General features: G+C 35.3%; 1 protein-coding gene across 1 annotated transcript in view; it reads left to right on the top strand.

Annotated features, from left to right (window-relative positions):
* VEGFC (vascular endothelial growth factor C) overlaps positions 1 to 18,612 on the top strand; it is a 149,095-nt gene that overhangs the window by 88,656 nt on the left and 41,827 nt on the right. Inside the window, exons 2-3 of the mRNA XM_006882272.1 lie at positions 12,077 to 12,290; positions 13,706 to 13,896. Coding sequence (XP_006882334.1) covers positions 12,077 to 12,290; positions 13,706 to 13,896 — 405 coding nt within the window. The remainder of the gene's footprint in view (positions 1 to 12,076; positions 12,291 to 13,705; positions 13,897 to 18,612) is intronic.

The raw sequence follows: 18,612 nt of genomic DNA, 5'->3' as shown, positions 1-18,612 counted from the left end.
TTGATCGCCATTCGGCTGTGTCCACTGCTACCCGTCTTTTTAGGTCCCCGCCAGATCTTTCCCTTTGCCTTTGCCCCTTTCACTCCACCTACCAATTTGTTAAACTCAGTGATTTCACCGCTACCCATCCTCACCCTTTGTTCCCACCTCTTCCCCTCTTGAATTCTCACTCTTCCCCTCTTGAATCCTCATACATGTTTTACTAGTTATCCTTCTATTTTTATAATGATCTTGTGCAGTTTTCATTCTTGTGAAACTGAGTTAGTTCATGCAGCATGATGCTCTCCAGTCTCTCCCAAGTTATGTAATATCTTATTCCTGAGTGCTACAGAGTATTCCATATTGTGAATGTACAACAGTTTGTCAATCCATTTGGTAGTGGTTGACATTTGGACTGTTTCCATGTTCTTGTGATGTTGAATAACACAACTTCGAACAAATCTCCATTTGTGTCTCAGTTCTAATTTTATTGGGGTATATTCCTACATAGGCTATCAAGCCAAAGGTGGGCCATTTTAATCTGCGGCCCTCAGCTCTGGTTTTAATTTTTTTTTTAAAGTTTTTATTGTTGCAAGCAGAAGGATTTTAGATTTTGTTGAAAGCAGCCACGTCCATGGATTGCACATAGTCTTCAAAAGCAGTTATTTGTTCTTCCAGCATATCTGTGCCAACTTTATCATCTTCAACTACACACTTTTGTTCAAATATTCTTCTAAGTGGTATAACACTGGTCTGTCCATTTGCTGTACAGAGGTAACTCGTGGTTGCTGTGATGCCTAACAGTGTGACACTGATTTGTCAAATGTGATAATGGTTACCCATGGTGGACAGTGTTTGGTGGAGCTTCCTGATTAAAACAAGCTTGGAAGCAGGAGTGGCATCCATTATCCGAAATAGCTTGCCTCTGGAAACTCTATGAACTTAGAGAAACCATGAAAGTTATTCAAGTGTTCGGGTCTTTCATTCATAGGGTCGCTATGAGTCATCTACGACTCTATGGCACTTAACAACAACATATTCCTAGTAGTGGAATAGCTGGGTCATATGGAGTTCCTAGTTCAGCTATTTGAAGAAATGCCAAACTGTCTTCCAGAGTAGTTTTGCCATTTTACAATCCCACAAAAAATATATGAGGGTTACCACTTCTCCACATCCTCTCCAACATTTATTGCTTGCTGGCCTGCTGAACTTTGCCATCTCTGCTTGGGTAAGATGGTATCTCATTGTAGTTTTGATTTCCATCTCTTTTATTGCAAGTGTTTTTGAACATTTCTTTATATATCTGTTGGCCGTCTGAATGTCTTCTTCAGTGAAAAGCCTTTCTATGTCTTTTGCCCACTTTGTTATTGAGTGTTATTTTTTCTTCTGAAGGTCCAGAAGTATTCTGTAACCTTTTATTATGAGACCTTTGTCTGAGATAGTATTGCCATTTCCCCCCAGCCCCCGCAGCTGGTAGATTTTCTTTTTACTCTACTGTGAAAAGTTTTTGATGCACACAGAAAATTACTCTTTAGAAGGTCCCATTCATTATTTTTTTTCCTCTCCATATAGTGCATTCCTGGCTGTATTTGTCAACCTTTTTATACCATAGACTAGGCCTTCTAAGCTTGGTCCCTGTTTGTCTCTAATGAACTTTATGACTTGGGGATTTATTTCCAGATTTAGAATGATACAATTTCACACAATTACTCATTAATTACAAATATCCATTATAGTAAACACAAATGGCTACTATAAACAAGGACCTCAACTGAAAGTCTACACAGGAATCAGATTGGTTATATCTGTGGAAAGAATCATTGGAGAAGTTCAATATCAGCTGTGAAAACCAGGCCATGTGCTGACCATGGAACATAATTCACTAAACAGCACCTAATAACTACTTCAGGTCATTCAAGATTCTTATTGGTATCGGAGTGAGTTTGAAGTATAATAATAATAAACTGAAGAAGATTAAATAGGTAAATGATACCATTCAATTAATGTTTTACTAAAGCTCTTCTTAATTTATGTGGAAGGTGACTTTTAAGTTCATATAAAAATTGGAAAGACTCATGAGAATGATGGAATATTCTAAGATTTCAGTTTAAACTGTGGCTGTTTTATGTCACAAACCCAATTATGACTTAGTAGAGACCCTTTGAACAACAAAACGGAACCTTGTCCTGTCTTTCACGAGCCTATTGTTACAGTCACGTTGTCAGTCTTGTTGAGGATCTTCAACTCTTTACTCTGACACTTCACCTTTTCTAGCTTGATGATGTTTTATTCTAAGAACCAGAGCCTCCTGAAATCATATACAAAATAATATGAGACCGTGTTTCACCATCCTTGTCTCTAAAGAGAGCCCTGGTTATCCTTTTATCCAAGACAAATTTGTTTGTTCTTTTGGTCGTCCATGGGATGTTCAGTATTCTTCCCTGGTCATCTTTATTCATCTTTCACATGCATAGGAAACAATTGACACTACCATGGCTAGGATTAGTTACACCTTGGTCTTTAAACTAACTTTCTTCTTTAACTCTTTGGAACAGTGCTTGATGGCAGATTTTTCCCAATGCCACAGATCTTCCCCCCCCCTTAACTGCTATTACCATGTATGTTGATTATTAATTCAAGTAAAATGAAACAATTAGCAATTTCCATCTTTTCTCCTTCTATTATGAAGTTTCCTGTTGGTCCTGTGGTGAAGATTTTTGTTTTCTTGATGTTAAAGTGTAATCCATGATGAAGGCTAGAGTCTTTGATCTTCAAGTTTTCTTCACTTTCTGCAAGCAAGATTGTGTTATGCATAGTGCAAGTTGTTGATTAGTCTTCTTTGATTCTGATGTCATATTCTTCTTCATATAGTTCAGATTTTCTAATTATCTGCTCAGTTTATACATTGAATAGTTAGATATGGAGATAGACTATAACCCTGATGCACACTTTTCCTATTTTGATACCATGCAGTCTTTTCTTTTGTGTTCAGACAACAGCTTCCTGGTCTGTAGTTGATTTTGCATGTGCACAATGAAGTGTTTTGGCATTTCTATTCTTTCTATATCAATAAAAATGTATTGTTTTAATGAGTAAAATTTTATTTACTTCCCCACTGGTGATAATTTTGTAGTTAGTTACATGCCTCTCGTTTGTCCTATCTCTGTGGAATACTTTTTCTCTCTTGTCTTAACACATTTCTCTGGGTGTTTTTTTTGTTTTTTTGTTGTTTTTTTTCTCCCACCCTCTGAATTGGGCTTAGTCTTTTGACAAAACATCCTGTAATCTGGGCTTTAGTGTAAGAATGATAGTGTCTAATTTTGCTTTTCTTTCTTTTTAAATTTTATTTTTTGTTGATTTTAATAAAAGTCTACAGACAATTTGGATTTCCATTAATTCACTGTTGCACATTTTCTTCCTCCCCTCCCTCCTCAGTTTACTTTTCTCTTTAAAAAGATCCTTTAACTGTTGCACAATTTTCTCCCTCCTTCAACCCCCAGTCCACTTTGCTCCATGCCTCTTATTCTGGACTGTTGTCATGCAAATAATACCTAATCACGTATTCAATTTAAACAGTTCTTTCCCTCATCAGTTTCAATGCAGTTTTTATTATTTATCCCCTCTCTTCTTAGTTTTCCCCATCTCCCACATCAGTCCTGTTTTGTAACAGTGGCTTTATGCAGTTTTTTCCTTTTGTGACTGAGATATTTCACTCAGCATAATATCCTCCAGGGTTACCTATTTTGTGTAATATTTTGTGAGTTCCTTGTTTTTCAGTGATGCCTAATATTCCATTGGTGAATATGTGATTGGCACTTGGGTTGCTTGGTAATTTTGCTTTTCAATTCTAGTATTTACTTCATTTGCATATGAGTATTAACAGCAGATAAAAAATTATGAATGTTTTTAATACTAAAATAATTGACCCCCATTTTTCCTGAAAAAAGCTAAAGTATTTAAAATGTTTTGGGGAGAAGAAATACATAATCAATATTAATACTATTAATCCTAAAATAATAGTTGAAGTTAGTAATTCCACTGTTCTTGCTGTTATGTGCCGTCGAGTTGCCTGTCATACACAGTGACCCTATGTACAACAGCCCTAAACCCTGCTCTATGCTGCGCCAATCTTATTGTCTCTGACACACCTACCCTCATTATACTTGTCACTGAATCAGTCCATCTTACTGAAGGTCTTCCTCTCTTGAGCTGTCCCTCCACTCTCCCAGGAATGACATCCTCTCCAAGGACTGATCTCACCTTGCAACATGTCCAAAATATGTCAGAATTCTTACCTCCAAGGAAGAACCTGGTCTCACCCTCTCCAGGACAAACCTGTTTCAGTGCAGTACTCTTCTAGTAGTCCATGATATATTCAGTACTCCTCTCCAGCACCACAGCTCAAAAGCATCAATTTTTCTATCATCCCTCATCATTGTCATGATCTCTAAATGCCTTGCAAGTAATTGTAGACTGTGGCCTTTATCAGGTACACCTTAGACTCCACATTGACAACATTACTCTTAGTACTTTGAAGAGGTCTCTGATAGCAGACTTTCCCAGTGCAATTTGTCTTTTAATTTCCTGGCTGCTGGTACCGAGAATGTTGATTGTAGAGTCAAGCAAACTGAAGCTGTCAACAGTCTCAGTCTCTTAATCATCTATCATGATGCTGCCAGTCAGCTTAGTGGTGAGACTTTGTTTTCTTTATGTAGAGCTTCAATCTATATTGAAGGCTACAGCCCTTGACCTTCTGCAGCTAGTATTTCTGATTTTTCTCAGTTTTAGGAAGCAAGATTCTGTCATCTGCATAATGCAGATTGGTTTTTTTTTTATAATGCAGATTGTTGATGAGTCTTCCTTCAATCCTGATGCCCCACTTCTCCTCATACTACTGATTCTTCTTCTCTGTTCCCAACTTTTGCATTCCAGTCACCCATTAGTACTAATGCAACTTGATTGCTTGTTTGATCGATCTCTGACTGTAAAAGTTGGTAGAAATCTTCTATTTCCTCTTCTTTGGCTCTGGTGCATATATCTGAATGATAGTGGTATTCACTGGACTTCCTCATATGCATATGGATATTATCCTGTCACTCACAATATTATATTTCAAGACGGATCTAGAAATGACTTTTTTAACTATGAAAGCAGCCCAATTTTCCCCCACCTTTTCAACTCCGGAGTAATATATGTTTGAGTGGGTTTTTAGAAGCACCTAATTGCATAAGTGTAAAGTTTTCATCTTTCTCCTGCAGAGTAGTTGGTGGATTCCAAATATGTGCCTTCAGGATTGTAGCACAGCTTTTTGTCACCAGGCCATGAGAGCTTCCTAGTATGTTAATTAGTTGTATATTTTTAATTAATTCAATTGACAGATTCATGTTATGAGGATTCGTTAATGTTTTAGTAATATAGTATTAATAATATTTTTCTTCTCCCATTAAATTTGGAACTTTTATTCTTACACATACTTCTCAGAACAAATAGGAGAGAAGCTGTAAGTAGATAACAAATAGATTAGTGTGTAACAAAAGTTCTACAGACTCCTCAGCCCAGTGTTTGTCTAAATTATGATCTATTAGAAAAACACAAAATTATTCAGGAGATTTAGAACAAATGCTTGTTACCCAGAATATTTTAATTTTATTTTTAAAATAAATATTTTCTTTTTAATGGCCCATTGGCACTAGTATAATTTCCAGTGATTTAGCCTACTGAAAATATAACAAGTGAATTGCATAAAGGAAGTTATTGAGACAACAAATGAGTGGAAAATAAAGAAATGTATTGAAACACGTTATTCTCAACTTTAAAACTTGGCAATAGAATAAATATTTTCTTTTAAAAAACCTACAATTAGGAGTCCAGGGAAATGTGGCTTAGATAAAAGCATGTTTGTGATTTTGCTAAAATGTAGTGGTTTTCTAAAGATTAGTGATACTCAGCTCAAATCCGTAACGATGAATTATATTTAGTGATAATTTGGTTATCTTTGCATCATGTTTACTTATTAAATGTATACTCTTACCTCACTAATTCTGAGAAGAATGTGACTCCCAGAACAGATGATTTTGCTTGTGTGAAACCTATACTTGGAATCTCAGAACACTTGATCGTTCTAATGCAAAAGGACCAGGAGGCATTAGTCAGAACAGAACAAGGAAACACTGCATGGTTCAAAACTGGGAAGGTTGTACCCCAGGGATGTGTTCTATCTCTATACATTTTCAATCTATATGCAGAATATATTATCCAGTAGGCTGGGCTGTATGAGGAGAAATGTGACATCAGGATTGAAGGAAGATTCATCAACAATCTGCATTATGCATATAACACAACCCTGCTTGCTGAAACTGAGGAGGACCTGAAGTGCTTGCTGCAGAAGGTCAAGAATTGAAGCCTTCAATATGGATTGAAGCTCAATATCAAGAAAATTAAGATTCTCAGCCAATTAGCAGCATCATGATAGATGGTGAAGAGATTGAAATTGTTCACAGCTTTAGTCTGCTTGGCTCCACAATCAATATTCTTGGCACCAGCAGCCAGGAAATTAAAAGATATATTGTGTTGGGAAAGTCTGTGATCAGAAACCTCTCCAAAGTACTGAAGAGCAATGATGTCAGTCTGGAGACTATGGTACACCTGATAGAGGCCATGAAAAGATTATCATGTAATCCCTCTACATACTACTTTGTTGGAGTTAGAACCAACTCATAGCTGACCCTCTAGCATATTTTCAAAGGTAGTAATCGCTTAGGGGATTTCCCATCTTTTTCACATGGAGCAGTTGCTGGATTTGAACCACATGCCTTCAGTATTGCAGTGTAGATTCTTACCACTGGGCGACTAGAGCTCCCTACTGAATAGTTAAAAAAATTAGGCATACAGTCAGAATATGGGAAATCATAGCAAGTAGGAATCCATGTTAAATAAAAAGGAAACATGAAACACATCCTTTTTGATCACAGCATGTTAAACTCATACAACATTGAGTAGACAAGTTGTAAAAGGGTTTTTGAGTGAGTGACTTCCAGTGAAATCTGTCCTACTGTTTTAAAATGTATGTGAATATATTTTAAAGTATATGTGTATGTATGATTATATATGTGTGTGTGTGTAAAATATGCAATGTGCTCACATTTCTTAATTAAGCAAGTACCTTGAAATAGGTGTCTTAGTGGTAAGGAGTTACTCTGCCAACCAAAAGAGATGTTCAAATCCACTCACTGCTTTCCAGGAGAAAGAGGAGCATTCTCCTCCCATGAGATTTATAGCCTCTGAAATCCTGCTGGAGAGTTAGCTGTGAGTCAGTTCTGACTCAGTGGTACATAGCAACATCATGTTGTTGCTATTGCTAGGTATCTTTGAGTTGACTGCAACTCATAGCAACCCTAGTAACAACAAACCTGAACTTTGGCCTTTCTGCATCATCCTTTTGATCTCTGATATGCCCATGCCTATTATTACAGTCATGGTGTTAATCTGTCTTTTTGAGAGTCTTCCCCTTTTTCTCTGATCTCCACTATAGACTTTAATGATAGAGAGAAATTTTAAAACTTTAGGTTTAGTAAAAAGAAAAAGTACTTTTTGTGTGTGTGTGTGCGTTCCACACTCTACTTCTGTTTAACTAATTTAACTTTGTTTTCCCCAACACTGTTTCATAGCAACAAATTCTCTTGTCACTTTAGTAACTAATATGGAATCTTCTAGGAAGGGAGAGTTATAAACAAGAAATGCATCTGGAATTACTTATAATATTCAAAAGAGGTATGCTTTAAAATTAGGAAATTCTTTGAAGGATCAAATAATTAATATAATAAGCTTTCAAAATAATGCATATGAGTTCTAGCATGTAAAAGACATGAAAGGTAAGACTGAGTTTGTGAAAAATATGTCTATAACACATAGGAATCATTCAATATTTTCAGGAAGTTATAAAAGTATAAAATAATGCCATTCTTTTTATTTATTTAAAATATTACATTACAACCAAATGGTTGTTTATTATACTACCCTCCTATCTCTGTGCTATACAACTATTTTTTCCAGAGTAGTTTTGCATAGTATATCATATTATCTACATTTTATTGATGAGATAGTAATATAATTGGTATTAGTATTACTATCATCATTATATTTATAAAACATATTCAAGTACTATACTAGTACATACCTTATTTCATATTACATGCCATCTACCTGGAAATGACCTCGTTGTTTTGAGTTGTTTCATTTACATTGTTGTTGCTGTTGTTATGTGCTGGCAAGTTGTTTGCGACTCCTAGTGACCCTATGTACAACAGCTCTGAACCCTGCTCTATCTTGACCCAGTTTCATTGTCTCTGGCATACCTTATTACCCCAGTCACTAAGTCAGTCTATCTCTTCCGGGGTCTTCTTCTCTTGCACTGTCCCTCCACCCTTACAACATGATATCTTTCTCTGAGGACTGGACCCTCCTGGAAGCAGGTCCAAAGTATGTCAGATTGAGCTTCAAAATCCTTGAGCATTGTGCTGTGTGAACGAACTCAGTCCCACAGGAAATCACTGTATAAAACCATTGTTGTAGAATGAGTATGAGGATGTAAGGGGAGAAAGGGTGGAAGCAGAGGGGTGAGGATGGGCGGTGGAGGGAGGGGTTGTTAATCATAGGGTTGCAGATTTTGATAGGGGGATGAAGGAAATGGTAAGGATCTTCTGTGAAAAAACAATATTCAAACTTTGTAAATAAATCAGTATAAAATTTAAAAAAAATTCTGCCTCCAAGGAGCAAGGAGCAGCCTGTTTTCACTCTCTCTAGGACAGACCGGTTTGTTCTTTTGGCAGTCAGTGGTATATTCGTAATCTTCTCCAGCACCACAACTCAAAGGCATGGATTCTTCTTCTGTCATCCTTAGTGATTTTCTAGCTCTCTGATACATAGCAAATAACTGCAGTAACCTTTATATTTCACATGAGGAAATGAAACTCAAAGTTTTCACACATTCTATTAATTTCAGACAGCAAAAGTTGGTAGAAATCCTATTTCCTTATCTTTGACCTTAGTTCTTGGTTCATATATTTGCATAATAGTTATATTAGCCGGTGTTCCTTGTATGCATATGGATAGTATCCTATTGCTCAAAGAACTTAAGATTCAAACCAGTCATGAAGTATTACATGCCTCTGAAAGATGTAGAATAAGTCAGACGTCATTTGTTTGAAGAAACGGAATCAAACAGCTCACGTCCATAGTCTTGTGGCACAACTCAGTAAACCGTATAACTTAGCTTATAAAGATAATGTATATCCTATGGTGGTGAACGGTGTCCCACATCTTAAATCCTTAAGAGAAACTATCTAGAATGTTGTTCCGTTCTCACATGGAATGAAGACAACTAAAGATTCAAGGATAACATTTGTCCAATGGGTTCAAGGTCCTCATAAACCACAGCTTCTTCTAACCTGACATCAATGGAGCGAGATGGTGCCTGACAACCACTGCTACCAGCCCGTTCTGAGAAAGGATATGATAGAAGATCCCACTTAGAATGGGGAAAATGTGGAAAAGAAAATTTAAAAAAGGACTTAACTGGTCTAATACAAACTAGAGGAACCCCTAATACGATGCCTCTGTAACTTGAAATTGGAATCATTCCTATAGATGATGTTTAATGCACTTTAAATAGTCAACTACATCAGACAACAATCAGCAGTTACCAAAAACAAAGATGAGAAGATAGGGAAGCAAGAAAACAGGATGGATGGAAATGGGAAGGTGTTGTGGGGATAGGAGGATACAGATTATGAGAATGCTGACACAGTGCAGGGACAGTAAGTAGTACCCCTGAACAATTTGTATTTGAATTATTGAATGATAATCTAATTTTCATGGTGAACTTCCCCTGTGATACACCTATGTCAGTCCATCTGGTCAAGGGTCTTCCTCTCTTTCACCAACCCTCCACCCTTCCAATTATTATGTCCCTCTCCGAGGACTAGCCCCTCCTAGCAACATGTCCAAAGTATATGAGGCGACGCCCCATCATCCTTACCTCCAAAGAGCACTCTGGCTGCACCCTCTCAAAGACATATTTATTTGTTATTTATAATTACCCATCATGAACAGTGTTTGAAGGAGCTTCCAGATTGATTCAGATACACTTCCTAAACCAGATGCCTCTGTAAACTCTATAAAACTCCATAAACTCTATCAACACAAAGAAATTATGTTAATTCTAGAATAGAGTTCAGGTGTTTTGTTCATATGGTTGCTATGAGTCATATTTGACCTGACAACACTTAACCACTGCTAAGTGAGACAGGTGTTATATTTTGGAGGAACATTCTTCAACTTTGTACATAACTCTTTGTCAACTTGCTGTACTGAGATAATCTGGGTTTGCTGTATGCTGAACCTTGTGCCATTGGGGGTGTCAAATGCCATAATGGTTTCCCAGTAGGGACAGTGTTTGGTTGAGCTCCCAGTTGTAAAGCAGGTTTGGAAGCAGGAATGTCATCCACATCCTAAACTACATGCCTATGGAAACTCTATAAACTTGGAGAAACAACAGTAGTTATAGGAAGACATTAGGTCTTTTGTTCATGGAGTCTCTATGAGTTGTGTTCAACTCGATGGCAATCAATAACACATAGAATGTTCAGGGCTCTTCTCCAACACCACAACTCAAACACATCAATTCTTCTTCTGTCATCCCTTATTCAATGTCCAGCTCTCAGATGCATCACAAGTGATAGCAAAAACTGTGGCCTTAATCAAATGTATCTTAGTCATCAAACTGACATCATTACTCCTCAGTTATGTGGAGAGGTCCCTAACTGCAGACTTTCCCAGTGCAATATGTCTCCTGATTTCTTGACTGCTGGTATCAACTCTATTAACTGTGGATCCAAGTAAGATGAACTTGACTGTTTCAATATATTAACGCCATGACTGCAATGATGGGCTTAAACATAGTTATGACTGTGAGAATAGTGCAGTACAGTGTAAGCAGGGTGTTGTTCAGTTGCGCAAAGGCTGCAGTGAATGAGGACTGCGTTGACAGCTCCTAACAATGGTAGATGGCATAGTGGTAAGAAATTATGCTGTTTGAATGTGACAGCTGCTCTACAGGAGAAAGATGGACGGTTAACTCCGTGTGATTTACTGCCTCTCAAAACTTATTGGCGAATCAGCTGTGGGTCAGTTCCAACTTGATGGTACACAACAACAACAAGCACAAAACATATTGCGAGCTATGGTGCCTTAGTGGTAAGGAATTTACTGCCAGCACAAAGGTACATGGTTCGAATCCATCAGCTGCTCCACAGGAGACATATGGGTATCTTCTCCCATGTGATTTACTGCCTCTGAAAAGTAGCTGGAGAGTCAGCTATGCATCAGTTCCAACTCAGGAATAGACAGCCACAACAACATAATAATACTTTCAATTATGCCTTTAAAACTTTCCTCTGAAAGCAAATACAGTAAAATCTGCAAAAACCAGAACATATAAGACAGAAGCCTGTAAGAGAGAAAAAAAAATAAACAAGTATTTTCCATTCAGTAATTGATAGAAATATGGTAATCTTCCAACAAGTTGCCACCACAAAATTTTCAAGACACAGAAAATCAAAGCAGATCTGTCAATCCTGGCTCTCACAGATTTCATTGTATCCATTTTAAAATATACTACTAATTCTTACTGGTATAATTTTTTTTTTCTTTCTCTTTTTTTGCACCCTTCTCCCCACACAAACCCCTCCCCCCTCCCCCCCATTTGCTCCTCTCCTTGAAAAGCAAAAGAAAAACTCCCTCATTGGTACACAATCCCCCCCCCTATATAATTTTTTCAAGAACATTTTGAGTATTCATTCAGGTGCACTCAATGTGAATACAATGTTACTATAAAAATTTGAATCCTCAAGGAGTACATAATAATAGAGATTATGTAAAATAATCTATATAAACTTTGTAAGTAAACCAATATAAGATTTTTTAAAAAATTAATAAAAGAAGAAAAAGAAAACTATTAGTAAACTTAAACACTGTTAGTACATGTTTAGCCAGACATTTTAATTCAACAAGGACCTGACCTTTTGTGTTTTGTCAATAGGCTTATGCAGGCAAGGACCTGGAGGAGCAGTTGCGGTCTGTGTCCAGTGTGGATGAACTCATGACAGTGCTCTACCCAGAATATTGGAAAATGTACAAGTGCCAGTTAAGGACAGGAGGCTGGCAGCACAGTAACGAGCAGCCCAGCATCAACCAAAGGGCAGAAGAGAATATAAAATTTGCTGCAGCACATTATAATGCAGAGATCTTGAAAAGTAAGTTCAGGAAGGAATATATGTGATGATCTTTGTATATTAAAGCAGTGCAATTTGCCAATCCAGTTGTTCAATGTCAGTATTTTTGTCACAGACTTTGAGTCTGTATAAACAGAACATAAAGAAGTGATTTAAAGTAGAATTTTATGATTTCACTTTCATGTTAAGATGAATTCCTGAAATAGAAAGATGCAAAAATATAGGCATATAAACCCATGTTAAATATGTGTCTATTGAAGTAATATCAGACTTAAAATTGAAAAGGCATGCTGGTATGTTTTGCATGCTGTTTCAGTTTATCATATGAACGTTCCATATCTTCTAAACTGTATACTTTCTTTTTTATTTAGATTTATAAATGTTTCTTTTATCCCAAAATATTGCTGATTCATAGATAACAGCATTCAGAGCTAGGTTTTTTTAAAACTGCTAGGAAACCTTACACAAAAATTGTCACATAAAATGGCAGACTGTAAATTGGTGGACTAATTTGTAAAACTTCCCTTAGTTGGTCGTGATTAGTGGTTAATTGGTAGTGATAGCCAGTCACTATCTCTGTAGTGAACTTGAGAATCAAGGTGTTTGAAGACAAAAAAAACCCAACTGGCTTCATTGTTACATAAGTAATATTTTATATCCTTTTTGAAAACAATCTGGGAAAATATATGGAAGAAGTAAACCAATACATATAAGAAGTACTTCATGTGTAGTTCAGTATTTTTGTGGTCAACAGAGCTAGAAGTAAACCAGTAATTCACTGAAAAGAGAATTCAGAGAGAGAATATAAAACAAAATTCAGAATATACGTCCTCATTGATAGAAAATGCCATTGTATTTGAAATGATATTTTAATTGAGTCCAAAATCATTTCCATCTTATAATCTATATTTCTGTTTAAAAATAAACCAGTTTGTTTCTTTTAGCTCTAAGATCACAAAAATAGTACATACTACAGAAAATGAACTTAGTCTCTGCAGATCTTATAAGCAAGCATCTACATGTTTTCTTTATCTTAAGTAAGTAAATGCAAGTGTAACTACTGTGGGATATTGGTTTAATTTTACAGTCTTAAATGGAAGTCCAAAATCTCTGTAAATGTTCATTGAAATTAAAAAAAGAGTAGAGTCTTAGTACAGTCTTAGTTTAGCTTGTTGTAAGAAATGAATTTTGGTTAGCAAAGGCCGTTCTTTGCTAAATGTTATGTCATATTATTCACATTATAGTATTGTCACATTATTTACATTGTTATTATTCAGCCACAAAAGTTTAGATTTCTGCAAGTTATTTATTTAAATATACAAACTGTACTTGCATCTTGATGTCTGAAATAAACTGTGAATGACTTCCCACTGCTTTGGACTTTTTACCCTTTCGTGGCATCTGTATAACTTACAGCCTTCCCTATGACTCGACAGGTATTGATAATGAGTGGAGAAAGACTCAATGCATGCCACGTGAGGTGTGTATAGATGTGGGGAAGGAGTTTGGAGCAGCAACAAACACCTTCTTTAAACCTCCATGTGTGTCCGTCTACAGATGTGGGGGCTGCTGTAACAGTGAGGGGCTACAGTGCATGAACACCAGCACAAGTTACCTCAGCAAGACGGTAGGTTTCAGCCAAGGTCTGATTGCCTTCTCAATCAGAATGTTTAATCTGGAGAATATTTTGCTTAATATCTTTAAGAAAATTAGTTCAATTAAGAGTTTCATATATTTTCTTTGAGTAATGAAGGAACCTTTTCCAGATTTTGTGTTTTCAATGATAATATTATAAAAGAAGTTACTGATGATTATTTTTCTTGAGAGAGTTGTATGTTTATTTGTTTTCTTTGTAAAACTTTTATTTTATACTGGTTTACATACAAAGTTCATCAAGTTCATATACATTGTTTTTCACACAAGATGTTTCACCTTTCCTTTTTTCCCATCCCTCCCTCCCCACCCATCAAATTGTGTTAACCTATAATTAAGGCCCCTATTCCCTCCTTGAATCCTTGTACTCATTCTACAATAATGATCTTATACAACTGATGATTTTTGAACTTCACTCATTTAGAGTAACAAAGCTAAGTGAATAAATTCTACCTGTTGTCATGTTATTGTAAATACTGTCAAGGTGGAGTCAACTTACAGCTGACCTTCCAGTAGGTTTCAGAGGCAGTAAAATCACACTGAGGAAATAATTTTGTGTTTAAGGAAAAATGTATTTTTAAATAAACAACTTTATCAGTGGGTAAATTTTCATTTTCAAGATTCACAATAAATTTCAGAAACCATCCATTTCAGTGGAGTTGATTCTGACTCATGGTGACACTCTAAAACAGTAGAAAATAAATGTATGTATGTATGTATGTATGTATGTATGTATGTATGTATGTGTGTGTGTATTCTGTGAAATAATGACATAAGCCTTTACACTGATAAAGTTCATTATGCTCTTTTAGAGAATAAAGGAAATAATTTCAGTACTACATCTCATGTATTTTGAATTGCATGTAAATTCCATCACATAGCTGTTAAACTTTTACTATGAAACCTCTTAAAGTTATGATTAGATGAGGGACTTTCAGAGCAGATGCACAGACCTGTATTGTGGATACTACATGGAAGGGGAAGGCTAGCTATAGCTGACATGTTTACATGTAGGTGGTGATCGTGAGGGTGTTGTTTGATGTGGCATGTGCCACTGCCCTTTGCACAATGAGAAATCCAGTGCTGTGTCAGAGCTGATGCTGACTCTCCCTGGAAAAAAAATGTGACTGATCTTAAGAGTGTTCTAAGCTTTGTTGAGAATTGAATCAGTGTGGTTAATGTGAGTCTTCTGGAACATGTGTTTTAACCTTTAATATGAAAAGCAAACTATTTGAAAATATAAGCTTAGATTTGATTTATACAGTATAGTCATTACATCATATTAACTATTTAGTTACATAATCCTCATACTATCTGCTAAAAGTTTTATTTCATATCAATTTTAGCCAATATATGTAGTTCTCAGTTATAAAAAGGACTTAATATCAGATATCTGAACTGAAAGATAGAAATACCTTTATTCTGCCTAGTTGAAAATTCCTAACATTTTTACTTTTGTCGATCATTTAATCTCTGAGTTATACTTTTTATTATCATATACACATTGCCTTTTTTATTTTACTTTTTAAAAAATTACTTCCACACTTGACATTTATCTAACAATTAAAAGTAGTATAAATGCCATGAAAGGGAAGCACAGAGATTTATGGAAATGCTTATCAAGGAAGTTAGCAAAATAAGGGAGGGCAAGCCATGAGACTCCTGAAGGCAGTGTTTTCTCATTTATGTTAAATATTTTTACTCATATTATAGTTTTTAAAACTTGGACTGAGGAAACATCTCCTGTTTTTACTCAGTGTAAGAATATACTTAATGTAGTGGGTAAATGAGAGTGTATGGTGTTTTCTTTCAACCGTAAAAGAAAGTTTCTTAATGCTGTTTTTGTGTTCTTTCTTTTGTTAGAAGGAGTTCTAGACAGTTTTGTTATCAACCACCACTCACCAATTTCAATTTTATAAAATGTGCGGACAGTGTACCCTTAGTAATGTTAGAACCAAGTTTGTTTTAGGTATTTTATGGAATTGTTTTTATGAAGTCCAGGTTATAAGAATGTGTGAGGAAGCTAGCTGTTAGTAAGTAAAACCACATGCACTAAGCATTCCAAAGTCAAGTAATCGATAACAACTGCTTCAAAGTTCTCCACAACTAATATGTGAGTGGCTTTGAAAAGTTGAGCAGATTGAATATCTTTTTACCTCTTTTATAAACATATGCTTTAAGTGTGTTTGCTTATGAAAAGTTAGGACTGTATTTAAGAGATAAAATAAAAAGTATAAAGTGAATTTTGTAACAAGTAAATTATTTTGTGATTCAAAATATCTGGTTTGGGGACTGATTAATACTAGCATTAAAATGTTATTTAGTGTTAATATTTGCCTCCTTCAGAGTCAGAAGGTTAGAGCTCAAAAGGCTTAGAAATTCTTTGTTGTGTTCATTAGCACAGAACTGAAAAATTTACCTGAGAGGTGGATGTCTGTTTAGCTAATTCTGATACATAAAAATTGTATTATTTAAAATTTTATGTTACCACTAAAATATTTAATTATTATAAAAATAGTACAAACATGTGTATATTTCCCAAATCATCCCCTATTATACATAGTGAAACATAAGTGTTTCATGAAACTTTCTTTACCACAATGTGTAAAGTCTAGTAAAATGTTCAGTGATATAAAGGAACCTATTAGCATCACTTTGCATGATAAACAGATATTTCTTCAATACAAAACTGTGACAATGAACACTGTAAATACTAACATTAATTTATTAGATTCATGTGCAGTCAGCACATGGGATGTAATTTGTGTGCATATTTAACTCATGAATTTTTGGTTAGTAAAGTTGTTGGAAGCGATAATTTATCCTGATAGAGAACAATAATTCTATACTAGCATCAGTTGTCAGAAGTAACTTAAATAATATTTGCATAAAGGGAAAATGATTGCTTCTGGGAAGAGTATCACTAATGGGTGTGTACAGATTTTATGCACTATTTCCAAAACTTCTGAATTGTGTTTAAAAAAATAGACATATATATATGAATATCTAGATGTGTATGTATAACATTGTATATATATTTTATGAATAGCAATCAAGTAAAATTAATGCAGCATCAGATGTATATTTGTTAACATTGTCTCTCTCTGCTGTTCTTCATGGCTCCAATTTAAATTCCATAGATCCTCTAGGTAGGTGGCCATGTGGTTGAAATATTTGGGTGAAATGTGAACAGTAAAATTGACATTTTTATCGTTCCTCCTTTTATGGATTATTTCTTTAAATATGCAGGTTTTTGTCTGATTTTTCAATTATTAATCATACTCTACAGAGTCTATATATTGCTTTTATAAGTAGACAATATGTGCAATGCTGAAATACTGAAATTAAATATAGTTGCGTGATCTCAAAAGAATCGCATGCACTTTGCATGCAAGTATATTTTCAAAAGAGGCACTTGCATATATCGTGTCTAGTTTCACATACCCAGTCCTTTGGAATTTAATAATAAATTATAATTTAAAATTTAATTAGTGAGGAAGTTCTACACCTTTTTTTCTTGCATAGCCTGCAAAATAAATGGAAAAGGCAACTGTTGCTTCACAACGGTTGCTATGTGGGTATAAACAATCTATTGTTTAAAAATGTGGCTTTATTTTAAATCTATTCTTCTTGGTAAGAATTGACTATTAAATATTCTTATTAAAGAATGCTAGTAGATAATAGCTGGGAACCTCTCAGCTGGAAATCCTTGCCATTTCCTCTTATTTATTATAGTTTTCCAGAATGGACAGTCTCGTTTTTCTTTTCAAATTCCAAACTTTTTAAAATAGACTTTTAAATAAATCCTTTTGATTTATTCACTACTAATAAGTCTCATAAGAGGCATATATTATATTGTAGCATCCGTCCTCATAATGAACTTTATTATCATCATTATTTCTCAGATCTTAAATTGAAATCAATACAACCTATTGTCAGACACTACTCAGTTTTTAGTCATAAGAAGTTATTTCAGAAAGATTCATGCTCAAAATATCAAATTATAATTGATATCAATTAATATTTACTCTTTAATCATATAGAAGACTCTGGTGGCATCATTCATTGAGGTCTATGCCACAAGCCAAAATGATATGCATCTTTGGTGCTTTGAATCCACCAAGTGCCGCACAGTAGAAAGGCGGGCTGTCTCCTCCCTTGTGATTTACAGCCTCCAACAGTTTGCTGGAGGGATTTCTTGTGACCTATTGGCAAGAAGCTTCACTGCAATCCTGAAGGCACACAGTTCGAATCCACCAACTGCTCAGCAGGAGAAGGATGAGCAGTCTCCTCCCATGCAATAACTGCTTCTGAAAACCCTCCACAGGGTCAGCTAAAAGTTGATTCCAACTTGACAGTACACAACAACAACAACCTGCTGGAGCATCAGCTATGTATCACTTCTAATTTGTCAGTCATAACTGATTGATTTAATATTGATTAAATATATAGGCATGGGATTATTAACTATTGCTAAGCATAATAATATTCTCTTTGTAGGTGCTCAAATCTAAGCTAGTAAACAGTCAAAACAAAATATTTCTGCACTAATTAGTATAAGGATTTCTATATGTTAATACATATAAAATAATTTACTTCAAACATTGCCGTGTTGAGATAAATGTTAACTCTTTTGAGAGAAATTTGCAGGAACAGTGATGATTTCTATCATTATAAAATGGCAAACACA

Source organism: Elephantulus edwardii, unplaced genomic scaffold (genome assembly GCF_000299155.1).
Source record: "Elephantulus edwardii isolate Elephantulus edwardi_28Jun2011 unplaced genomic scaffold, EleEdw1.0 scaffold00018, whole genome shotgun sequence".
NCBI lineage: Eukaryota > Metazoa > Chordata > Mammalia > Macroscelidea > Macroscelididae > Elephantulus > Elephantulus edwardii.
Note: the sequence above shows the minus strand (reverse complement) of the source record. Positions and strands in the feature narration are given on the sequence as shown.